This window comes from Protopterus annectens, chromosome 10.part0 (assembly GCF_019279795.1).
Source record: "Protopterus annectens isolate FY-2018-M chromosome 10.part0, PAN1.0, whole genome shotgun sequence".
Classification (NCBI taxonomy): Eukaryota; Metazoa; Chordata; order Ceratodontiformes; family Protopteridae; genus Protopterus; species Protopterus annectens.
This window is the reverse complement of record NC_056744.1, coordinates 480,526,065-480,552,701: the sequence shown is the minus strand read 5'-3', so window position 1 is coordinate 480,552,701 and position 26,637 is coordinate 480,526,065. Positions and strand designations below refer to the sequence as shown.

The window sequence follows — 26,637 nt, the reverse complement described above, 5'->3', positions numbered from 1 at the left end:
AAAACCTCCTAGTGATACCACATACAGATAACTCAGTAAATCCTGTATGCTCAATCTATTATTTCATATCAGGAGCAAAAGAGTGAGAGAAATTTTATACACAGAACAATCTGATATAATGACAAAAGTCAGGTGACCAGGGCCTCAAGTTTGGTCACTGACAAACTCACTAAAACCCTTGCAGCTGATACCAAGCAACTGAACTGTCAACCATTTAAAGACTTGTACCTAACCCCCACATTTTGCAGTTTCAAAGTTAATTAGTTGGCGGATTCAGAGGGTACAACCCCCAACACTAAGGTCTGGAGATTTAACCCATATATGGTATCTTCCTGATGGTCAGCCATTTAATATCTTTGTCTTGAGAGACAGAATCACAGGACAGACAATCGCATTGCTTTGAGCTAAGATTTATAGTATGGCTTTGCTGTTTAGCATCAGATCAATTTTTGATCCATTTAAAGACATACAATTTGATAATGATGCACACTAAGATGGATGTGAAGCTGTTTTAACTCAAAAAATAAAAGACTACTACAAACCCAAGGGCTACTTCAAATAATCACTCACAGATGGAGAAAATGCTACTCTCAAACAAAAATAAAGATGCACTGCATGAGAATGCAGTTGTGAGCACATTTGGACTGCTACTAGTATCTGTCATTTCAACTACATATCTGGCAAGTGTTGCTCTCTCTTCTAATGCCTTGTGTCTTAAAAAAAAAAAAAAAAAACTTCAGTGTGAGGCTGAGTCAAATGCATTGATGAAGCTTAACCATATTACACTAGGCACTCCTACAATTAACTGTCTAGCTCATCTAGTCCAGCAGTTTTGGTAGGAGTTATCTTTTTTGCACCCTTACAGATGGAGATTTCTTAAGTGAATTATGGATGCAGGATTTCAGTTCAAACTTCATGCTGGCATAAATCGATTTTCATCTACAAAAATAGAACCTGAGAATATGCACATGATTTTGCAGGGTTCAACTACAAGTGCCTGAAACCCAGGCACTCTTAAAACTACACTCTCTCAATATGAAGTCGAGTTTGCAGAGCTGGATGTTCATGCTGAAACTTGACTCCATGTTTAGTGGAGGGGCAGAAGCAGTGCAGAGAGAGCTCAGTTGCTGCATCTCACCCAAGCAAAGGAGCCAGGTTCAAGCAAGGCAAGTCTGGAAACCACAGGGAGGAAGTGTGTGTGTGTGTGTGTGTGTGTGTGTGTGTGTGTGTGTGTGTGTGTGTGTGTGTGTGTGTGTGTGTGTGTGTGTGTGTGTGTGCATGTCTGCATTAAGCAGCACAGACAAAACTCTAATTCCATTCTATTCTCTTTCCATCCTGTCTCTACTCCTAAGTATACACTGGATTTCAGCATCTGATTCTCTGGACTCATCATCAAAATTTCTGTTTGCATCATTGTCTGTCCTTCCTTTCTCACCAGTCTGCTTATCACAGTCGCCTTCACCTCATCCCTCCAAGCAATATCCTTCTTTCCTTAATACCTATATATAAGATCACTGTAATGTCGGAGAGATACTGGTTCCTTGTTTTGTTAGTTTAATTCCGTCTAAAATTCACTGCATTGCAAAAGTACAGTTTTGTACCTACCATAAATGTAGATGTTCGAGTGCTAATACAGCTGCAGTCATAACAGATGGGTTTTCCTGCAGTCAGGCGGGTCCTCGGTCGGCCGAATTCCAAAGTCTAGGTCTGGCGTCGGTTGTCGTCGCCTCTTCCCTGACGTCAGTGTGACAGGGGTATAAAAGAACCAGCCTATGCCATTTTCTTCAGTTTTTCTTGCCCCAGATGTCAGGTACCCCCAGAAGGAAGGCAATACATAAATTTATGTAATAATGCAATGCAGTATAATCAAAAAACAGTAGTTGCAAGCAAATACACCATAAAAGAATACCCCAATCAGGTTGTATGAGGAGGTGTTAGCCATTAGGCCTGTTCCAGAGGGGAAGGAGGGAGGGAAACCTGGACTGCAGCTGTATCAGCACTCGAACATCTACATTTATGGTAGGTACAAAACTGTACTATGTTCATCGTGCATACAGCTGCAGTCATAACAGATGGGTAGAATACCAACGCTAAAAAAGGGGTGGTAGGCACTAGGTGGAACTAGGAGGAGCCAGGATGCCCTGCAAAACTGCAGTGGCAAAACCTGCTCTAGATTTGGAGTATAAAGGCAGGTGATAGTGCTTGGAGAAAGTATGCACAGAACTCCAAGTGGCAGCTTCCAAAATATCTTTGGTAGGAACCCCCCTGAGGAAAGCTGCAGAGGTAGCTGTGGCCCTTGTGGAGTGAGACCTGATGCCTGCAGGTACAGTTTTACCATGAAGAGAGTAACAAAAGCGTATACAGTGGGCTATGCATTTTGAGATTGTCTGTTTGGAAATAGGCTTCCCTTGAGCCCCTGTAGCATAGGACACAAAGAGTTGCTCTGATTTTCTGAAAGGCTTTGTTCTGTCCAAATAATAACGTAGTTGTCTGTGAATGTCCAAGGAATGTAGTAGTCTCTCCCCTTTGTTTTGAGGATTGGGGTAAAAGGTAGGCAAGTGGATAGCCTGATTCAAGGCTACCCTGGATACTACCTTTGGAATAAAGGAAGGATTGGTTCGTAAGGAAACTCTGCTATGAGGGCTTGTAGTTCTGAAACCCTGCAAGCTGAGGTGATAGCCAGCAGGAAGGCTGTTTTCCAGGACAAATAATGCAGTTCTGTTGAGGCAGCTGGCTCAAAAGGAGGCAAAGTCAGTTTCTCTAGAACGAAATTGAGATCCCAAGCAGGTACTGGTTGTTTCCTTCGGGGTTTTATATTCTTAGCCCCTCTGAGGAACTGCCTTAAGAGGGGGTGAGAGAATAAAGGAGGATCAGTGTTGTATTCTGCAGAAATGACTGAGGCATGGATTTTGCTGGAAGAGAATGAAAGTCCACTGCTTAGCATCTCAGCTAGGTACTGTCATATTTGAGGTAAATTCAGTATTCCAGGGTTCTGGCCCTTTTTCTTATTCCAAGCACAAAACCGTTTCCATTTGGCGGAGTAGGCTTTTTTAGTAGAAGGTCTTCTGGCCTCCAAAATGACATCCTGTACCTCCTTGGAGAGTAGGGTCTGTTGTGATTTTAAGGAATCTTCCATGCGGCTAGATTGAGTGTTTTCAGCTGACTGTGAAGAGTTTTGAAATTGTGCTGAGTCAGTAGAAGAGGCATTAGAGGCAGGATCCACGGTGGGGAATGCGTCAGGCTCCTCAGGAGTGGGTACCAGTGTTGTCTTGGCCAGTCTGGAGCGATGAGAATCATCTTTGGTCTGTCTGCTCTGGTTTTTAATAGAACTTTGGGCAGCAGAGGAAGAGGTGGAAAGGCATATACTGTCATTGTTGTCCAACTGAAAGAGAGTGCGTCCACTTTCCAGGCCTGTGGATGAAAGGACCTTGAGCAGAATTTTGCCAATTGGTGATTTCTGTGGGAGGCAAAGAGATCTATGTCTGGCCTTCCCCATGCTTGAATTATCTTTGAAAAAACTTGAGGATGCAACTTCCATTCGTGTGGATCCGTCATATTTCTGCTTAGGTTGTCTGCCAGCATGTTTTCCTTGCCTGGCAGGAACTGTGCTTGAAGCTCGATTTGCAATTCTAGAGCCATGTTCCAAAGAGACATGGCTAACCTGCACAGGGGGTATGAGTGGGTTCCTCCCTGTTTGTTTATGTACCACATTACTGTGGTGTTGTCTGTCCTTATCAATAGCTGGCCTGGATGCAGCAGGTCTTTGAAAGCTATAATAGCATTTATTACTGCTAGCATTTCCTTTTGATTGATGTGTAGGTGCTTTTCCTTTTGGGACCATCTGCCCTGAATGCACCGATCTGTCATGTGCGCCCCCCAGGCATAATCCGAGGCGTCTGTTGTGATGGTTTGACTTGCTTGAGGGCTTGCAGAATAGGAGACCTGTGTTTGTTTGGCATGCTTGAGCCCACCACAGAAATTCCTTTTGAAGACATGAAATTAGTGGTATTATTGTTTCCAAGCTGTGGCTGTGCTGAGACCATAGGTTTTTCAGGTACCATTGAAGTTTCCTCATATGCAGCTTTGCACATGGGATTAGTAGGATGCAAGATGCCATGAATCCCAGAGCTTGCAGGATTTTCCTTGCAGTCAGCCTGGTGAAAGTTGCCAGTTTTCTGAAGTATTGATTTAGTTGCCCTTGTTTCTCTGCCGTGAGGTAGGCCATCTGGGTGTTTGTATCCAAGTTGGCACCCAGGAAAATTATTGTTTGAGAGGGTATTAGCCTTGATTTCTTTTTGTTGACTGTGTATCCCAGGGAATTAACAACCTTATTACAAAAGCCAGATGTTTCAGAAGTATGCGCTTGCTGTCCGCTTGGATCAGACAATCGTCCAAATATGGGTAGATTTGTATCCCTTGCAGTCTGCAGTAGGCAATTACTGATGCCAGACATTTCGTGAACACTCTGGGCGCAGTAGATAAGCCAAAGGGCAATGCAGAGAATTGATAATGTGTTGAACCTGCAAGAAATCTGAGGTATCTTCTGCAATCTTGTCTAATTGGGACATGCAGGTATGCCTCCTTGAGGTCCAATGTTACCAGCCAAGACTCCTTGCCTAGCATGGGAAGAAACTGCTGTAATGTGAGCATCTTGAATTTTGGCACGAGTAGAAATGTGTTTAGGATGGATAGGTCCAAAATAGGTCTCCAATCTTTGCCCTTCCTTGGTACCAGGAATAGTCTGGAATAAAAACCTTGACCCTGTTCTTGTGCAGGTACCTCTTGAATAGCTTTCATGTCCACAAGATCTGAAATTTGTTTTTGTGCCTCTGCCCTTTGATTGTGTGGCAGGTTTGGCATGCCTCTCATTTTTGGAAGGGTGTGAAAGTGGAATCTGTAGCCTCTGTCTATAATGTCCAGGATCCATTTGTCTTTTGTGACAATATGCCAATTTTTTGAAAATAATGCCGGTTTTCCGCCTAAAGGTGCTGCCATTTGAGCCTTGCTTGGCATGCAAAGGGGAAAGTCATTGGTTCTGCTTTCTGAATGGCTGTGAACTATCCTCACCACCTCTTTGGGTAGGTGCTTGCCATTGTCTGCCTCTAAACGATCCTTAAGATTGCCCTCTACCCCTCGGGTGCCTGTATCTACCTCTTTGGGGTCTGTCCGTGGCTGGAAAGGACCAATTTTTTGAAGGCCAATTTCTACTGAAACATGGAGGTTGTACCTGTAGGAAATCTTTCACTGTTTGCATTGATTTTGCCTTTTCCTCCATTTTCTTTAATACCTCCTCAGCTTTAACACCAAACAATACATCTTTTTGCAGAGGTGCATCCAGTAATTTAGCTTTGACATGTTCTGGTAAGGTTTGTTCTTGCCAAGCATGTCTACGTATGACTGATCCTGTAACAGCAGCTCTACACGAGGCCTCTAAAGCATCAAAACCACATTGCAAGGTATGTTTACCTACTTGTTCTGCACTATGTATCAAATCCTGCAACTCCTTCAAATCTGGTTGTTCAGGTTGTGACATTTTGCTTCTCAACTGTGATAACAGAAACTGTTGGTACTTTAACATATGGAACTGGCAGTTTAACGCCCTCATGGATAAGGTGGCCGAGGTGTATACCTTTTTTCCCCACCTTTCTAAAGCTCTGGAATCTCTCTCTGAAGGTAAAGGATTTTTAGCAGTGGAGGCCTTAATTCCCTTGGGGCCCTGTGAGATAGTTTCTGGGTCAGCCGCATGGCTTTCGTAGAGGAATTGGTGCGAGTCAGGAACCTGGTAATACCGGTCAGGCTTGACTGGGGCTGGAGGTAAAGAGTCTGGGTTAAGGCAGGACTCCGAATACACATTATCAAGGATATCTAAGACAGGGAGTATAGCCAGAGGCCTATGCTGAGGGAGCAAGAGAAAATCCCTAAGCCTTTTCTTGGAGTCTGAGTACTCTTGACCTTCCCAGTGGAAGTGTTCCCTCAAGGTATGCAAGGTTTCCCCAAATGAGTAATCCTCAGGGGGGGGAGACAGAGGGAATGGACTCCTCTGCATCAGAATCTTCAAAAGGGGAGTATGAATGTTCCTAGTCATCAGAATGTTCTGAAATAATGGAAGCCTGGTCCGAGGAGGGGGATTCTTCCTCCACTCTGGTCCTTTTTTCCAGGGGGGGGGGGTTGAGAACCCCTGATTAGAGAAATTAAGTCCTCAGCCATTTTGAGCATCTGCTTTTTAGGCATGGGGCCTTGAGAAGGGCCCTGTGGGGTTTGTTTTTTTAGAATGCATGGCTGTCTTAGACTTAGTGAAAGCCTTGATGGAAAAAGAAGAGGAAGGCCTGAAAACACCTTGAGAGGAGGCAGACCTGTCTAAACTCTGAGTTTCACCGCCAAGAGTGGCTTCGGTATCTGTAGTCGGGGTGTGGGCCGAAGAGCCTGCGACCTCGGGTACAGAAGACACCACCAATGAAGTGCCGTCGGTAGTCAGGGGCTGCGTAGGCACCTCGCTGAGAACCGGACCACCTGTAGTCGGCTTTGGAGTGGTGTCGGTAGAGGCCGCGGACCTTGTGTGTCGGTTCTTATCTTTGCGTCTTTTAGTCAAAACTGGAGTCGGAGTATCCGACGACATTATGTAGTTACATTTTTTGCCAAAAACGTGCTGGGCGAACTCCGCCCGATGCTTAATGGTGCGTTTGTTGAATGAAGCACAAAAACGACAGGCCGAGACGTCGTGGTCAGGGCCTAAGCAAGGAATGCAGAGGGAATGAAAATCCTTATGCGGTATTTGTTTCCCACATGAAATACAATTATTAACTTTGTCTGACATCGGTCTGAGGCAAGAAAAGTTTCCCCAACGGGGTACTTAGCTTTCAAGAAGACTTCGGTTGCAGATATTCGTAATCTCAGGAGCTGGCCGACCGGCACTTGCGAACTGCTTCTGCTTCGGGCACCGCGCGGCAAGAAAGACAGAAGAAAATGGCGTCGGCTGGTTCTTTTATACCCCTGTTGGACTGACATCAGGGAAGATGCGACGACAACCGACGCCGGACCTAGACTTTGGAATTCGGCCGACCGAGGACCCGCCTGACAGCAGGAAAACCCATCTGTTATGACTGCAGCTGTATGCACGATGAACATCACATATCAAGTCTACTTGCCTGTAAAATTCTGCCTCAGGTAAAGGTGTACTCTCCTATCCCCATATAACTCTCTCCCCAAATCTTGCTACCCACCTTCCTGCATTTCTTTGATCGTTAGTTTTCCTTTTCTTCCCATAGTACTCATTTTACTTATAAAGCCTTTTCAGTACTGGGTTTGTGCTGACACTGAAGTCCCATCCTACAGACTCCATTTCCACACATCACCCAAGTTCCTTCCAAGACCAAGAAAGTCACAGAAAAAACCTGCATCAACCCATTTCCCTACTTTCCATCAAACACCCCGATCCTATCTGGTTAAGCTACGCACCTACCTGTATCATTCTCTTTCATCAACAGTTTTTGTTACATATTGTTACTTTCTGTTCTGTTTAATATGTAGAGTTTATTGCCTGTCTGTTTATTTATTTATTTTTTTTTGCAAATTAATTCACTTGGATAGTACCTGCAAATGCTCAGCTGTGATCAGTGTGCCACCTCAATAAACAAAAGTAAAATGCAAAAAAATAAAATAAAATAAAGAAAATCTCTCTTCTATCACTACAGTATGACCTTTCTGAACAACAGCTACCCTTCCCCCATCTAATTTGGGGTTGGCTACAATTTTCTGCATATCTTTATCATCAGATTTCCCTTGGTACCTCATATTTGGTTTTATTTCATAAAACAAGATAATTTCCCCCTTTCCTGTAGTAACTTCTGTCAAATGTTCTTCTTAATAGTGAAGAAGCACCCATATATACCAATTTACAAAAAAAAAGCAAGTTATCTGCAATCCCTGCATATTGCCTGATTGTCCTCTCACATCCCCCACTGCCTGTTACTTGCTTACTTCCTACTCCACCAAGTAATAGTAGGATACGAGGCAGCACCTTTTCCAAGCCTCTTCATCTTTAGCCCGCACTGACAAATGTGAGCTTATCAATTGCAAAGTGTAGGGTATGGCAAATGAACAGCAGCCTTAACATGAGAAGGGGTACAGCTAGAGATGTGCTCTCTGAGTGTTGGTCTGCGTTGGTGCTCTGACTTATGTTTAAGACTGCAAGAATGATCCTTCTGCTGTTCTCCATGCAAAGAATTCTCAACAGCTGCCTTTTCATTGGCCTCAACATAGGCTAACTCCTCCTCCCGTCTTTGCCTTCGAGTAGGAGTTGAACATCTGACAACTGTGGCACTTCTTTCCTAAAACAGTATGACAAGCAATGCCGGTGCGAGTCTTGGCTGGCAATCTGATGCTTGTGCAGACTTACAGGCTTAATGTGTTGCCAATGTGTAGACATGTGCGCATAGGATTTTACAGACTTAATGAATTAGTTTATTTATTTCCTTTTGATGCGGTCCCATTAAGTATAGCCTATTTCCACAGAAGGCCAATGGTGGTATTCAGATGATAGTAAGGACATAAATCCAAAGTGTGTGCAGAGTTAAAAAATAACTGGCAGGCTCTGGGGACATAAACTCCCATATAGCCAAGAACGTTGTTACAGCAGAGAACATCAGCAATGTATATCCTTGATCACAGGATTTTACAAAAGTCTAATTCTGACTGTGTGAGAATAAATAATTTATAAGATTCACTCAACAAGGAAGCTCTTTCATGACAGATGTTTGGTTACAGATAACGAGGTAACAGAAGTAGTTAACCTGAGGTACGCAGTAGATGTTATGCCTATTATAACTCTTAGGTATTCCAGAAACTCCAAAAAGTTAGGATTCGCTAGTCTGGGATCATGTTTAGAAGCTAAATAAAAGAAAATACAGACTTTTTTAGATCACAGAAAGAAAAGGTTTCTGTTCCACATGTTTTTGTAATTTCTAAGAAACAGGACTCTTTCTGCCAACTTCTTGATCAAACTATTCTTACATTAGATTAAGACGGTATAGAAATTAAAATGATTTCAGATTTTTCAGAAGCATGGCTGTTCAGAGTGGGACTGTGATAACTCTTATCAGCATATAATTTGCCTACCTCATTTATTTTATTTATTTATTTCCACTTTGCTTAGCGGGAAAATTTGACTAGGCAATAAGTAACCCCCCATTTCAAAGAAAGATGGGAGAAAGGTCCAAATAAAATAATAATCTTAATACGATGACAGCTAGACATTAATACAAAAAGGGAAATATACTTCCTAAAGCAAATGCAAAATACTAAATCCAAATACATAAATTTGGTCATTATTTCCCGTCGACAGCCCTTCCCTTTGGCTTAGCAACTATGCCAAAGATACTGACAAAAACACATGGCTCTAGTGCTGGCTGACATCAGATAAAAATGCATTCCCTTTCTGAATTATCTGGGCATCTGTCATCTAGTCTCAGACTTTTGTCAGTAAATGATGTTCATTTGGAGTCTATTTTTGGGTATATAAAATACTAGGCAGAGCAGTGAACTAAGAACGATCCCAGATAGATGCCATCCCAGGCTCTTCACCTTCTGGGCACTGTTATAAACATGGTACAACACCAAGTTTGAAATCAGATGCTTCTTCCTATTTTTCAGAAAAAAGAAGGTGACTAATGGAATCTCAGGGTTCTGGGATACAGGAGTTATTCTGTAACTAAAGCTCCACCATGTCAGTGTACACTCAGATCCATATGGGATCCACCCCTGCAAGATTCTGGCCACAATGCCTCTCTCAAAAATTAAATTTTCTAAATTTAATGTGGCATCTTCCCTTTCTCATGACTCCGACAGCAATGAGATAGGGATGTGTGGCAATATCTGAACTCCTTTCTCAAGTCCTTTCAGGAAAAAAAAACAATTATTGATAGTCAGACAATACAACAGCCATTTAGTAGCTGAACAGAGAGGAAGGGAAGCAGTCTCTGCAGTTACACAATATGACCGTAAGTATCTGAATGTGGTCCGAAAAGAAGAAATCAAGAAGACGAGAAATATTTCTGAACTAAATTCTTCAAACATTGTAGAGTACCTTAACACGGTGCACCCTCCTGTTTGGAGACTCTCTCCAAGAAAATACCGTTATATATCTTAACTGTATTATAGCATGGAAAAAAGACTGGGTTCGTGAACCCCATGATAAAGTGCCCATTGCTATAGGCAGTTTTGCCACGATTTGAAAAAGAGATGATGCAAAATACTCTTAACGCTGGAAACATTCTTACCAAAGAAATAAGTCATGCTACAAAATCAGTAGTCCTCAAACACCAACACTGACTGACCAAGTAAGAGACGTGGACAAAAAAGGGGACAGCTGAGTATAGAAAGGAGATAATGAATTTCTGTGTTTATATAACAATCCCAGAATTTCTAATTTAGGGGAATATTTAAAGGATGAAAAGAAATTGGAAAAAAAGAAAAGAAAAATACTTGCATCAGAAAAACTTTCAGAAGCTACAGATTTCCTGGCAGAAAAGAACAAAAAAAATATGCTGCTAAAGAAATACTACATCATCTGCAACCCTGGAAGTGATACAAGAAAAAGAGGGCAAGTTAATGAAGGATCAGAAAACAAGTCACTTACCCCTACCTCAAGTGAGTTCACAGGGTGGGCCAGATACGTCACTGACCATGCAATTTATAGGCATCTAACACTAAGAACAGAAAAGATGCTGTAGCCATGGTTATGCTGTGCAGCCACTCATGAGTTAATAAGCTGTAGGCACTTGTCGGCTACAACTCATTGGTGTAGTGAGTAAAGCAACAGTCTGCAGTGCAGGGAATCAGCAATTTGGAGATGTATGCAAGTGTGAAGTGCAGACCCATTCAGTAAAATGAAGGAGGTTGCAAAACAGGAGCTGAACATCTTTGGCAGTTTAATAGCTAGTACTTACACCACATATAAATCTATACCCAACTTCTTCAGTTTATTACTTAATTCTTAAATGACATATGCATCTACACAACCTACGCATCTGGAACACTACAGAGATTTAGGAATTCATAACGTTTACCCACTACACTAATAAGCCATCATTTTTGTTTGGGAATGTCAATGACAGATGTTTACTGATGCTAATAAGATTAACATCACTGACACAAGTGGTCAGCCACTTATATTTGCTGAGATATGGGCCAGTGATATATGTTTCAATCTTTGATTAGAGATCCAAAAAAGATCAAGAACAGAACGCTATCAAAATACAAAAAGAAGAAAATGCACTAAGAAAAAAAGGGTCTATATTAAATGAACAAAACAACAAAAGAGCAAATGCTCTTTCATTGACACATAAAAGCCGAAACCACAAAATAGCGAAGTTATGGAACAGCAATTTTTTCCCAGGGAAAAAAATTTCTGGGCCATTCTTAGGAATTTGCCATTTCATCCAATGTGGTGCTATTTCAGAGTTGGTATATTTTAGTAGGGGGGTGTGGGGCACACAGCCCCCCACATTGGGGGAAGTGAGGGCAAAGCCCCCCACTTTATTTTGTCTTTACATTTTTTTTTTTTTGGACTAGTGATGTTTTTTCCCTGGGAAAAAAATCTCTGTTCCGTTACTTCACTGCTTTGTAGTTTCGACATTTATCTGTCAATGTAAGAGCGTTCGCTCTTTTGTCACTTCATTCATTTAATATAGACCCCCAAAAAAAGACTTGATGTGGTGCAGTACTCAAGTAGAAAAGAAAGCTATTAATCAGCATGACCATTGCAGCTTCAAAGGTACTTCAGAGCAGGCTATGAGCTACTAGTATATACATGCCAGCAAGCAAGAAAAGGTCCTGATTTTTCATACTCTGAAAAAGAGAAACTACTACAGACAACAGTGGGGTCCTGACTCCCGAATGTCAACACAAGTTCATATATATCACCACATCCTAGGCTGTAAACAAAACATTAACTGAAGTGCTACTTGGTGACATAAAGCAACATGCAGAAATACAGATATGTTATTAGGCTGGTCACATCCGAACATGCGGTGCAGTAGCTGAACTGGTTAAGTAATGTAGCTATATAAATGGAATTTGACTGTGTGTGTGTGTGTTCAAAACCCACAGAAGCGTTGTTATTCAGAATAGGGGTTGGGGTGATATAATGGTTGAAGTGTTTACCACATAGACACAAGGTATAGGGTATGATTCTCACCTTTGATAGTGAAATTGGTTAGACTTAAAATGGCCCACAAGGGCAGCTAGCCTAGTATTTGTCCATGCACCTATGAGCATCCTACCCATTAAATAAACAGACATACCTACTGACCAGTCTGTTTTCCTCCCCTTCTCTTCCCACATGAAATGCAGCCACCTGCAAATGAGTAGCTCCTCTGAGAGGTTGCCATATAATTTCATCACCCATAGAGCTAAAAATATACTTCCTTACTCTGCTTCATCCTCTTTCACTTTTATAACGCAGACAAACTGCAGCTCAGTTTTAAAAATCATGTACCTGTAAAGTCCCTAATGGTACTTAAGGAAGAAAATGAGGGAGTTATAAGTAAAGTTTTTATGCCCTTTCTAAAGAGTAAATATGGCAAAAACAGGACTCTTTCCCTGCATTTGGCTAACATTGTAAACATTTTGGGTGTCATTCTCTGAAACGTTTCATTTATCCCCTTGCAAATCAACTTTGTGTGGTTCAGCCACCATAAAAAAAAATTCATACCATCTGAATTTTATTTTCTATATTTTAAATACAGTTTTCCTATATTTCTTGAAGCTGCTAGGGATTCTAACACTGATGTTTAGTACACCGAACTTTTCACAACTTGATTTTGATTTGATGCACTTACTCCAGAAATGTTTCTTCACTAGACTACAATACCACTTGACTACCATTTCAGACAGCCTGGCTGCAGCATGGGTTTTCCCCTGAATCATCACACCAAATGTGTATACACATCAAGCAAGAATAAAATTCAAAGTATTGTGAACTTTGCAGAATATATTAAAATGTATTTCCCTCCTACAACTTACTTTACAACGTCTTGAAGGAAAGAGAGTGTAAAAAAGTGATTTGCAATATTTCCTGCATTAAACATCAGTCGCCCATCTGAACTTCTTTTTTCTGCTGTTGCCAGAGTGATCTCGCTGTACTCTACAACCTGGTATGTACCGTCCACTTTGCACACAACCCCCACTGGTTCTGTTGGATTAGTTTTCTCCACTACCTGCAAATTACAAAATTAAAAATACAAGTAAGCTCTCCGATTCAGACTGAAAGTGTGAAATCAAAGTTGTAAAAATACACCGAACAGATTAAGGGATTTTGCAGAAAGAAAACAGTGTGCAAACAGATTAAAACTGCAAAGCCACCCTAATCAAGGCATTTTTTTACAAAATGTATATACTGTAAGTATATTCAATGCAAAACAAACAGTATGCCAAAGACAACTTACCAAACAGCAATGGCACACAAAAAACAGATGCGAATTATGAATATTTTTGAAAGAGCTCTGACAAAAGCAAGCCAGGAACGTTAAGAAAACTTACGTAGGTATTCAGTAATAGCAATTATCAGTAAATCTGCCTTCTCATAGAAATAACACAAATTTTGCACTGAAAATTCCACTCCAATCCAGACAACTCGTGTATCCACAGAATACATTTAGTGCAACATAGTCTTATAAAATACATTACACTACCTCTATGCTGAAGTGGGTGTCTCATGGATACCAGCTTTTGTTGCACTAATGCATCGTTCTTCAAAATGGCTCTACTGAAACATTCACTGTTGTGGTGCGCTGATGGATGCAAGAGATCCCACAGCACCTATCAAAAAGAGTAGGGGAAGCTCCCAAATGGACTGCCAAATTTCCCCTAGTAGTAGTAGAAATACCACCTCAGGCCTTTCCTGAAAAGAGGCCACTGTACTTTACATCTGTAAGGTAAACACCTTAACTATTATGCCAACCCCAACCCCTATATGTATGGCTCTGCATTGGAAAACTGATGCTTTTGAACTGTGGTGCCATTGAAAGCTTTTGAGAATCCAACTGACTGCAAGAAGGCCAAAACAGTCAATACCTTAAGGAAATAAACCCAGAATGTTCACTGAAAAGCCTGACAGGAAAACTAAAACAAACTCAAACTCACATGCTTTGGCCACAATTCAAATACAGGGTTCACACCAGAAAATACTGGAGAAGATTGAAGGCAGAAGAGGAAGGGGAAGAGGCCAACTCGGAGAGGCAACATTACTGAAACAAATAGGAATTTGCAAGAACTAGAAGTAGTAGTTTTTGATAGACAGGCCTGGTGTGCTAAAGTCCTTGAGGTCACAGAATCTGCCTCGATTAAATGACCAAACAACAACATACAGTAATTTAAGGAGTGATGCATTGCAAGTTCTATCTTTCATGCCGTTATGGTTTTCAGCTCTAAGAAAAAATTTAGAGGGCTAATCTTATCAACAAAATAACATGAAAAACAACTTACATTTTTGCATAAAAAATGGTATAATTTGGTATTGTATATGGCAAGGAAGTTATAACAGATTTTTCAAGGTTTGTTACTTCAGAAAGTGTTACTTTAACCAAACAAGGGAGCTGTAGCTGACCAACCAAGTAAATTCAGAAAATAAAATTAAGTCTGCTCAAGCTCAAAATCTGACGAAGCATCCTTTGGTGATGCAAAAGCGCTCATCTCTCCTGTTTTACTTTTCATTTTTATATGTTTTTATGTGTTTTTTTCAACATTTAACATTAAAGTGTCTGAAGCCATCCGTTTGAGCAGACTTATTTTCTGAATTTACTTCAGAAAGTGACTGATGCACTTTAATGTTGTTCTGTGATACTTTGCATTGAGGTGTGCATTTTTCTAAAGTAAATCAAAATTGTCTTACAATGGCTTATAACAGAATGAAAATGGCTGAGTGTAAAGACTTCAGAGCAAGTTAGTAAGTATATACTCTATACACATACAAATAAATAATGACAATGAGACAAAAATCTTAAACACAAATTACTAGCACCTCAGTCGAGATACCTTCAAAAGGAATAAAATGCAAAACTATAAGGCAATCAAATGAATAAAACAATTTCAAACCCGCCAATAAATTAAAAGAGATAATCAGTTTAAGAAAGCTTTCCAATCCATGTCAACATTTAACCCCTTGGGTACCACTGCCTGAAATGTAACTATAAAAATGCTTCCTTACATTGCAGTTAATGTCTCATGATACTGTTACCTGAGGTGTACATTTTTCTAAAGTAAAACAAAACTGATTTACAATGGCTTATGACAGACTAAAAATGGAGAAGTGAAAAAAACACCTTCACAGCAAGTCAGCAAATACTAAAAACCAAAACAGTAAACTGCAGTAACAGAATTCAAAATCTAGGAAAATTCTGCAAACACAAAATGCAGTATAGCTGGAAACTGCTAATGTGTGACAACCATTTTAGCATGAATATGAAGATAGCTACCACAAAACAAAGTGGGATGCTTTCACTAGGGAGATTTATATCCCACAAACCACAATGTGGGAGCCTTGTCCCCACAGCAAAGCTCCACATTCCCAGAATCTGTATTTACATGCTTTAGGGTTGAAAGCGGTCTATTATATCACACAGCTGCACAGTGCAGAACCCCTCATTAAACTACATTTGTTGAATGCCCCAGTCATCGTATCATTTTCCTTAGGTTCATAGGTGTTTTAAGCCTAGCCACGCATGCCTAATCATTGACAAGTTCTGATACCCTTGATAAGTGTAAGCAGGGGTTTGAGAGATGAAACATTTGCAAACAGGGGCCTGGGAGATGAACCATTTACAGGTTGCCCGTGTCCATTAGAGACACAGGTGCCAAACCAGGGATAAATTTCCTGTTCACCATCCAACTGTCCAAGTTACATTTGAATTGGTATAGGGAGGAACTCTGATTAACATGGATGGGGAGCTGTTCCAGAGACAGGATAGTCTGTGGGATACATACCTGTCACTCCAGCAGGTCCTATTTATATCACAGGCAAGGTTTAAGTCTTTAGAACAGATAATTCTGGTGCTATTTGCTTTGTGGATATGCAGGAATTCCAGAGTAGAGTCTGACGATACCCCATATGCCAGGGATAGATCTCCCCTCAAAAGCCTGCAGCTGACAGAATACAGGGATAGGGCCTTGAAGCGGTCTGCATAGGGCATTTTACTTATGCCCTGTATTCTTTTAGTGAGGAACCTATGTTGATGTTCCAATTGTTCGATATGCTTGGTTAGGAACATACCAAAGGGGGATCTATGCTCAATGATAGGGCTGATGAATGCCGAATACAGTGGAACAATGACTTACTTGGACTTACTTGCCAGACCTTTGTTTATAAGTTGCGCAACACAGAATGACTTCCTCACTACTGTAGACATGTGATTGTCAAAGGCTAAATTACTGTCTATTCGTGCCCCAAGTCCCTGACTACTAGGTTATCTCTAATGGCTGTGTTGTCAATATATTTACCAAGGATGTATGACCTCCCGAAGAATACTACTATGCATTTCTTGGCATTAGTTTTAGTCCATGGCTCTGACACCAGTTATTTGTGTGTCACCCTTTCCTGAAGAACATTTGTGTCAGTGTGGGATTCAATGACAGCTCCTAATTTGCAATCATCAGCAAATTTAGTCAGTCAGAAACCACTGACATTGGCGTTGACTTCAGTGAAGTAAGTGCCAAAAAGGAGCAGTCCAAGGACTGATCCCTGAGGGACTCCACTTGTGACTGGCCTCTTTGTAGAGGTGGACTCCCCAATTCTAACTTCCTAGGTCCTGTCCCATGAGCCAGTTGACTATCTACCAGGTGACATATGGGTTTGTACCCAACCTCTTGAGTTTGTCATCAATGCCAGAGTGGGGTTTTGTGTCAAATGCCTTGGCCAAGTCAAGGTAGGCAGTGCGAACCATTTTGCCCTCATCCATTGCTTTGTTGACCTTCTCGAAGTCCACCAGGTTGAGTAGGCATGACTTGCCCTTAACAAAACCAAACTGGGTTGGGTCCAGTGTCTGTAGGTTTACTGTATCACTATTGATCATTCCATGGCTTTATATACAAGACTAGTGAGACTTAGGGTCCGCAGATTGCCCACCTTTGTGCAGAGGGATGACTGTTCTCCACTCATGTGGCACAAAGCCTGTTTGGAGGCTATAGTTAAATAACAATTCTAGATGGCCTGACAGGCCATGTTTCACGCTATTTAGAAGGCATCTGGGGATAAAATGTATGGACCCACTGATGCAGTCTTCTTGGCCTTAGAGAGAGCATTACAAACCTGTTCCCTAGTGATAGCAGGGGGAGTTGTATTTGATGGTATTTCCTTAGGGAATGTTGGGGGGGGGGGTAAAGTTGGAGCTGAATTTATTGGCCAGTAGGCTTGCTATATCTTCTGACTCAGTATAGGTGGCTCCATTTAAAATTAGCTCTGCAGACAACTGTGTATTGCCTTTGAGGTTGCCAACATAGCTAAAGAATACATTGTGGCTGCCCTTGGCCTGGGTGGCCAAATTTACCTCAAATTTGGCTTTGGTAGACTTTATGTCTCCTTTGAGCTGTTTGTTTAGTTTGATGAGAGTACTTTTATCCTGCCGGATGCTGCACCTCCTAATTTTTGCCATGATTTTCTTCCTTTTGTTATACAGCCTATTGATTTTGTGATTCTACCAGACTGGTTTGTTTTTTGAGCTAGTTCTTTACTTTTTCCTGGTAGGTACAGCTGCCTCTATGCAGCTATTAACATGCTTGTACATTCTGTAAACAGTTCTGCATAGGCACCAGTGTTCTCAGGGTTTATGGGGGCTTGAAATATTACCAAGTTATCACTTAATAGCAGGAAGTTAGCCTTAGAGTAGTTCCTGAGTATTCCAGGTTTAGCTGGGGGTCCAGGTTTTATTTTTACTTCAAAGGAGACCATTTTGTGGCCTGACCTTACCAGGGATGACATTACAGTATGGTGTGTGCAGCAGTCTCCCATATTCATGAGGACCAAATCCAGTATGGTTGCACCCTTGGTTGGTGTATTGACAATCTGGGCCAGGGAGTTTGTGTTTACAAAATCCAGGAATATCTATGCCTGTATGTTTTGTGTCTTATAGGATTCTCAATTAATAGTGGGGTAATTAAAGTAGTCCATGAATATGGTATTGGGTTGGATGGTGAGCGTTTCCAACAGGTTTAAATACATGGTATGGGTTTCCTGGTTCATAGATGGGGACCAATAGCTTGCAAGGAAGTGGTATTGGATTTTGCCTATGGTAATTTAAACATGGAGCATTCTCTAGGGTGAAGAGAGCTTCTGGGGAGTGGAGTTTTTTGTTCGACTCCTAGCATTGAGCAGTAATACCTAGAGTTTATTGGTTTTAATTTGCTATGTCGGAAGTACTTTCAGTGTGACATTGCCTAAAAAAAAAGGCACTATGGGGAAAGAATGTTTTAGCTAAGATTCAAAAGCCTAGAAGGAAGAAGTGCAGACCAACGCTGGCAAAGCAGGGTGGTCTGTTGACCATCTCCTTCCATGCTTACAAATACTAAATCCCATTAGAATGACACCAGAAACTAAACCAATTATTAAAGTCGGTCATCTTTTGCCTGTATTGCGGCATCATCCTTGGAGAAGGTAAAATGCTGTTCAGTACTAGGCTCATACCAGCTCGAGATGCATATTCTGAGAGCTCCATGAGGTCTCTCTTCATATAGTCTAGGGAGGTACATCTCAGGTCATTTACACCCACATGGACTATGACTGAGTCATACTGGTACTTGTGGTTCATTGACCTGATTGAATGCATAATGTGGCAGATCCTAGCCCCACATAAGCAAATGACTGTGACTTTCTCTTTACTCAGCCTGGTGAGAAGGACATCAGCGTGTCTCACAATGGAGTCTCCAATGACCTGAACATTGGACTGTGTGGTGGCTTGCCTTATGAGATTAGAAGTAGAGGCCCCAAGAGATGTGGCTGTATGTGTTGCTGTGGTGTTGTTTTGAAAGAGTGCATTTGGGGCTGCTGAGGGTATTTATTATGTGTACTTTGTCTAGGAAGTTTTTGGGGCTTAGGAATGTTACATTTAAGTGCCTCAGCATATGTGGGTGTATATGTCTGCTTTAAATTGTGTGTAATGGGTGCAGCGTGTGTACTACTGACAAACTTATTGACGTTAGGAGTGCTTTTATGTGACAGCTTTGCCTCCAGTGGCATTGTGTAAATACATCGCTCACATAGCATAAGCTGTTTGTTTGAAAATTAACTGTTGTCAGTAAACGTGAGGCAATTTCTACACTTCGAGTGAGAATATAAAACAATGTCAGGAGTATCTGGTTTGCAACTCTGGGGACAGTGCTTGTCACTGCAAACTAGTTGTCCTGTGTGCAACTAGGTATTGATGAAATTTCAATCATGCTTTTACAAGAAAAATGTCACTCAAGGTGTCTGTGTCTGCACAGGGCACTGCCAAACACTTGAGTGGAAACTAATATGCAGACCCTGAAAATTTAAGGATGAAGTATTTAGACAGATATTCTGAAGTTAGAAACAAATCAAGCAGTACTTACTGAAAATAAAGAATTGGCTTGTTAAGAATGATTAAAAGAGAGAAACTGTGTGAATGGCTACTTTCTGGGTACTACTAGTGCTGGTCTCATCACAGCTTCATTGTGCTGAGATATAATGCTTCTTCTCTGACCAGAAGCAAAACATCAGCACTAATCCCAAGATGAGAAGCAGGCCACAGCCTGTTTGGTGATCCACAGACTTGTCCCAGACGATGCAAGGGTCTGCAGGCTTGTGGTAACCTTTTCCTGTTAGATGCCTTGAGTAGCAACCAGACCAATCAGGAACATCAAGCACAGACACTCACTGTCCAACCGGAAACAGTCAGGAATCAATGCACTCTGCTCCTTCTCTCACCAGGAGCAGAATATAAGCACAGATTCCAAGCTGTCACTTGTGAAGCAGTTGTTAGGCTTTCCAGTGATCAGCAGTCTCCAGGAAATAATGTCCCTATGCTGCTTCTCTCACCAGGAGAAAACATAAGCACTAATCTTAAGATGACTACTGAGAGGCAGAATGTGAGCTCTCCAATAATTAGTGGTCTTGCAGTAGATGTTGCAGCAGGTTTTAAAGGTAAGATGGAAAAAAATGGGTTAATATCTTAAGCACTACAGTGTGCACTAAGCAGTTACATGAAAAAAGGGGGTAACAAACTTTAGCTGTCTAGGTGGAGAGCCTCCTGAAATCAATACATTGAGAAGGCAGTTGATAATACACAATTAATTCTGTTTCTATTTCTCCACAGATTTTACAGTTTTGGAGTTGGTATATAAAACTGGCTGGAAATAAGAAGGAAGTAAAACAGTTGTCATTTTTTTCTCATTTTTATAGCTATTTATTTTGGGATCCAGCAGTCTTGAGAGATGTGAGTATTCAGACAAAGATGGGAGGGTGGCCTAATGGTTAAGGTGTTTGCCTTGCAAGCACAAGATGCAGGGTTTGAGTTTCACAAGGGATAAATGGCTCGCAAGGGCAGTTAGCTTAGTACTAATCTATGAACCTACAGTTGTGTACACTTACCATAAATGTAGATGTTCGAGTGTATTCACTGTTGCAATCATCACATTTGGGTTATCTGCCTGCAGGTAGCCCTCAGCTGGCCTGAATATCAGAGTCTTGGATTCCTGCGTCGGATGCGGTCTCTTCTTCCATGACGTCAGATCGTCAGGGGTATAAACCATGCAGCCGATGCCATTACATCAGTTTTTCTTGCCCCAGATGTCGGGAGCCCCCATAATGGGAAGCATTTATATGTTATGGTACACCTTCATCAAAAAGCAAATACACCAAACAAGAAGGAAAGGTAGAGCCAAAAGTTAGGGGGCTGGTGGGAGGGTAACCAGGACTGCAACAGTGAATAAACTCAAACATCTACATTTATGGTAAGTGTACACAACTGTACTATGTTCTTCGTGTTTCACTGTTGCAGTCATCACATTTGGGTTGATCCCCAAAGCTAAGGAAGGGAGAAGGATGTTAGAGAGCATATTATTAAGCCCTGCAAGACTGCAGTGGCAAAACCAGCTCTGGATTTAGAAAACATTGGCATGTGGTAATGCTTGGTGAAGGTATGTACAGAGTTTCAGGTAGCAGCGTCTAGGATGTCCCTGGTAGGGACTCCTCTGAGAAAGGCTGTAGAGGTAGATGCAGCCTATGGAATGTGATCTTATCCCCTGTGGGGTAGGTTTTCCATGGTGCTTATAGCAGAAATGAATGCAATGGGCTATCCATTTAGAAATTGTTTTCTTTGAATTGGCCTTCCCCTCTGCCCCCTGCAGCAAAGCCAACTAGCAGCTGTTCAGATTTTCTGAGAGGCTTAGTCCTGTCCAAATAAAATCTAAGTTGTCTATGCACGTCCAGAGAGTGCAGTATTCGTTCTCCTTTGTTTTTGTGGATTAAGAAGAAAAGTAGGCAAATGAATGGACTGATTTAGGGCACCACCTTGGGCATAAAGGAAGGATTGTAAAAAACGAAGAGCTCTCTCAGAGTAAGGTACCTGCTGAACCCAGAAGAAGTCAAAATAAAGAATGTAAAGGTGCAGGTACTCCACAACAATCGAAGCCAACCAGTCTTTACATGAAAAATAAAATTCTTTATTCAATAAAGGTTAGTTGAACCCAGAAGAAGTCAAAATAAAGAATGTAAAGGTGCAGGTACTCCACAACAATCGAAGCCAACCAGTCTTTAGATGATTAAGATTTTTAGAAGTCTGATGAAGCGTCCGTTGTAGACGTGAAAGCGCTTACTAACCTTTATTGAATAAAGAATTTTATTTTTCATCTAAAGACTGGTTGGCTTTGATTGCTGTGGAGTACCTGCACCCTTACATTCTTTATTTTGACTTTTTCTGGGTTCAACTAACCTTTATTGAATAAAGAATTTTATTTTTCATCTAAAGACTGGTTGGCTTTGATTGTTGTGGAGTACCTGAACCTTTACATTCTTTATAAAGGAAGGATTGGTCCTGAGGGAAACCCTGTCTGCATGGTAGATAATGAAGGGTTCCACTGCCATAAGGGCCTGTAATTCAGACACTCTTCTTGCTGAAGTGATGGCTAGAAGGAAGGCTGTTTTCCAAGAAAGGAATTTCAACTCTGCAGTTGCAGCTGGCACAAAGGGAGGGAGAGTGAGCTTTTCCAATACAAAGTTAAGGTCCCAGGCTGGAGTAGGGGCTCTCCTGGGGGGGGGGTCTTACATTTTTGGCCCCTCTAAGACATTGCTTTAGCAGGGAGTGAGAAAAGAGGGGTGGCTCAGTATTATAATGTACTGAAATGGCAGAGGCATGAATTTTAATTGATGAGAAGGATAGGCCCTTGTGGAGCATTTCTGTTAAGTACTGAAGAATATGAGGTAAGCTGAGCACTGTTGTGCCCATCCCCTGAGTCTGGCTCCAGGAACAGTATCTTTTCCACTTTTCAGCATAGGATTTTCTAGTACTAGGCCTCCTTGCCTCCAGAATGACATCTAGCACCTGCTTACTGAGGGATGCTATTGGAGAGCTCAAGGAATTAGCCAGGCTGTAAGGTTCAGGGTTTGAAGCTGAGGATGCAGAATCTGGCCCACCTGTTGGGACAGCAGGGAAGGGGTCTGAGGCAGATGCCATGGTTCCAGTAGTGTCATACTACACAAGAGGGGGTACCAGTGCTGGCGTGGCCAGTATGGGACAATCAGTTTTGTCTCTGGCTTGTCCTGTTTGATCTTTTGCAAAACCTTCGACAGGAGAGGCAGAGGGGGAAAGGCATAAACTGAGAGGCTTTCCCAGGTAAAGGACAGTGCATCCACTTTCCAGGCTTGACTGTGGGAAGCCATTGTGCAGAATTTGTCCAACTGGTAGTTCTGAGGGGAGGCAAACAGGTCTACCTCTGGAGTCCCCCATTTGTACCTCAAGAGGTTGAATACTTTTGGCTCCAGTTTCTATTTGTGTGGGTCCATGAGATTTCTGCTTAGGTCATCTGCTAGAGAATGTATCTTGCCTGGCAGGAATTGAGCTTGCAGGTACACTTGGTAGCTCAAGGCTGTGTTCCACAGAGCCATGGCTACTCTGAAGAGAGGGTACGAGTGGGTTCCCCCCTGCTTGTTTATGTACCACATAACTGTAGTGTTCTGTCTTTACCAATAATTGTCCTGGAAGAATGCAGTCTTTGAAGGCTGTCAGGGAATTCTGTACAGCTAACATTTCTTTTTGATTGACATGCATAGTCTGATGCGTCTCCTGTTAGGGTTTGGGCGGCAGGGGGTAGAGTGAAAGGGAGCCCCTTGTTGTGGTAGCAGGCCTCTGCCCACAAAAGAAACTCTGTCTTTATACAAGGAATGATAGTAATCATTGATTCCAGGTCCTGAGAATGTTGACAGCATAGGCTTTTTAGATACCATTGTAGTTTCCTTATATGCAGTCTTGCATATGGAATTAGTAGAATGCAAGACGCCATGAACCACAGGGCTTGCAGAATTTTCCTTGCAGACAGCTGGGTCTTTGTGGCCAACAGTTTGAAGTAGGTTGTCAAATAAACTTGTTTCTCTGGAGTGAGGAAAGCCATCTGGGAAGTTGTGTTCAAGCTTGCTCCCAGGAATACAATCTGGTGGCAGGGTACTAGGTGAGATATCTTTTTGTTTATGGTGTACCCCAGAGAGGTTAGAAGGTTCTTTACGAATGCCAGATGTTTTAATAGCAAGTCCTGGCTTTCTGCCTGAATCAGACAATCGTCCAAGTATAGGTATATTTGAATTTTTCTCTGCCTGCAAAATGCAATGGCTGGAGCTAGACACTGTGAATACCCTGGGTGCAGTAGATAAGCCAAAGGGAAGTGCAGCGAACTGATAGTGCATGGAGCCTGCCCTGAAGCGTAGGTATTTCCTGCAAGATTCCTTTACTGGAATGTGCAGTTAAGCTTCCTTTAAGTCTAAGGTTGCCAACCAGGCATCTTTGCCTAGCCTAGGAAGCAGCTGTTGAGGTGTTAGCATTTTGAATTTTGGGATTACCAAAAAGGTGTTTAGAATAGAGAGGTCCTGGATAGGATGCCATGAGCTGTCTTTTCTGGGCACCAGGAAAAGTCTTGAATAAAAACCTTGTCCCCTTTCTTCTGCTAGGACAGGCTGAATAGCCCTGATACTTAGGAGAGAGAGAACCTGCTGTTGGGCCACTGCCCACTGATTTGGGAGGAGGTCTGGCTAACCGTTTGGGGTTGGTAGGGTGTGGAAGTGGAATCTGTATCCTTGGGAAACTATATTCAAAACCCATTTGTCCTGGCTAATGTGTTCCCAGTTTTTTGCATGCAGGGCGAGCTTTCCTCCTAAGGGAGCAGGCAGTTGAGCAGGGCTTGGACGGGTTAAGGTTAAGTCATTGTGCCATTTTTCCATAGGGGGGTGTCTTACTACTCCCTGCTTTGGAAGTGGGAGCCCCCCACTGCTTAGGCCTGTGTGTAGCCTGACACTGTAACCTAGGTGGTCTACTGTTCCTGGGTTTGGACTGAGAAGGCCTGGAAGAGACTGGAAAGGACCAATTCTTTGAAGGCCAATGCCTACTAAATCTGGGAGTCTGTACTTGCAGGAAATCTTTAACAGTTTGCATAGATTTAGCTTTTTCCTCCATCTTTCTGAGGAATTATTCTGCTTTGTTGCCAAACAAGCGGTCTTGGTTTAAGAGAGCATCCAGTAATTTAGCTTTAACATGATCTGGCAAGTTTTGCTCCTTAAGCCAAGCATGACTTCTAAGTACAAACCCAGTGACAGCAGCCCTGCAAGATACGTCTAAAGAGTCAAAACCACATTGCAAAGTATGTTTGCCAACTTGTTCTGCAGAATGCATTAAATCCTGTAATTCTTTGTGTTCAGCACAGTCAGGAATCATCATTTTCTGTTTAAGTAGTCCCATTATATGCTGCTGGTACTTTAACATATGGAACTGGCAATTTAAAGCCCTAATGGCCAAAGTAGCAGAAGTGTATACCTTCTTACCCCATCTGTCCAAGGTTCTAGAATCTCTATCAGAAGGGGTAGGATTTTTGGCAGCAGTAGCCTTAATGCCCTTTGGTCCTTGGGAAATGGTCTCTGGATCCGCAGTAGGATTCTTGAAGAGGAACTTGTGAGAGTCGGGTACTCTGCAATACCGGTCAGGTTTTCTGGGAGCTGGTGGTAAAGTGTCTCAGGAAAGGCTAGATTCCAAGAAAGCATCATCTACAATGTCCGGAACAGGAGGGATAGCTAAAGGCCTGTGTTGAGGAAGGAGTAAGAATTCCCTAAGCCTCTTTTTGGAGTCAGAGTAATCCTGGCTTTCCCAGCGGAAATGCTCCCTAAGAGTGTGCAAGGTTTCACCAAAAGAAAAATCTTCTGGAGGGGAAGCAGAGGGAATGGTATCTTCTGCATCAGAATCCTCATAGGTAGATAAAGACAAATCCTGGTAATCAGAAGAAACAGAAATATCAGATTCCTGATCAGAAGAATCAGAAGGAAATTCAGTTCTAAGTCTCTTAGAGAGAGGAAGGCTGGCTTCCCCTAATTAAGGTAATCAGGTCTTCAGCCATTCTAAGCATTTGTTTTTTTTAGGCATATGGGTCTGAGCATGTGGTTAGGGCGTCAGTTTTCTAGGCGTGGTGCGAGTTTTAGGCCTGGATAAAGAAGATGGCGTCGGTTTAAAATGCAAGTCTGTAGACCTGAATACACCCTCAGAAGCCAGTGCCTGCACAGCAGCTCCGGACCCATCCAAGGTAGAGACATCTGCAGGTTCCATAGTCGAAGAAGCATCTCACGGCATACCGGACTCCGAATGCGTCTCAGTAGAGGCCTGCGAATCTGAAGTAGCAGGTATCGGGGGCTGCAAAAGCGCCTCACTGAGTACCGGCAGACTGGCGACTAGCTTAACGGAAGCATCAGCGGCAGTTTTAGACCTATGCGGTCTGTCTCTGTCTTTATCCTTACTTTTTTTCGGAACATCGGTAGTTAGAAGGCTTACCAAAGCCATTTCGGAGTACAGATACAGAGTACCAAAATAATTTGCTGCAAATATAGCCAGACCACGAATAGTTTGGAGGTTGAACAAGACACAAAACCGACAGCGAGGGACGTCGTGGTCTGGGCCTAAGCAGAGAATACAGTATGAATTAAAATCTTTATGAGGTATTTGCTTTCCACAGGTAAGCCAATTGTTAACTTTTAGTGACATCGGTTGGAGCAAGAAAAAAGACCCCCAACGGGGTACTTATTGTTTTTTGAAGACTTCGGTTCTGAAACTCGAAAATGAAAATTTCAGGAGTCGGCCGACTGACACTTGCAAACTGCTTCTGCGTCGGGCACCGCATGGCAAGAAAGACTGATGTAATGGCGTTGGCTGCATGTTTTATACCCCTGACGACCTGACGTCAAGGAAGAAGAGACAGCATCCGATGCAGGAACCCAAGACTCTGGTATTCAGGCTGGCTGAGGGCTACCTGCAGGCAGATAACCCAAATGTGATGACTGCAACAGTGAAACACAAAGAAAATCGAGGGTATGAGGAGTGGTCCAACAAAGAGTGTTTTTATAAGGTAACTGAACAAGATCTCTACAATTACAATATACTGACTGGCAGT

At 42.2% G+C, this 26,637-nt stretch overlaps 1 protein-coding gene across 3 annotated transcripts in view; it reads right to left on the bottom strand.

Moving 5' to 3' along the window:
• The window catches only part of UAP1 (UDP-N-acetylglucosamine pyrophosphorylase 1), a 362,925-nt gene that overhangs the window by 206,347 nt on the left and 129,941 nt on the right, over positions 1-26,637 (bottom strand). For all 3 annotated transcript variants that reach the window (XM_044085376.1, XM_044085378.1, XM_044085377.1), the window contains exon 6: positions 13,021-13,214. In XM_044085376.1, coding sequence (XP_043941311.1) covers positions 13,021-13,214 — 194 coding nt within the window. The remainder of the gene's footprint in view (positions 1-13,020; positions 13,215-26,637) is intronic.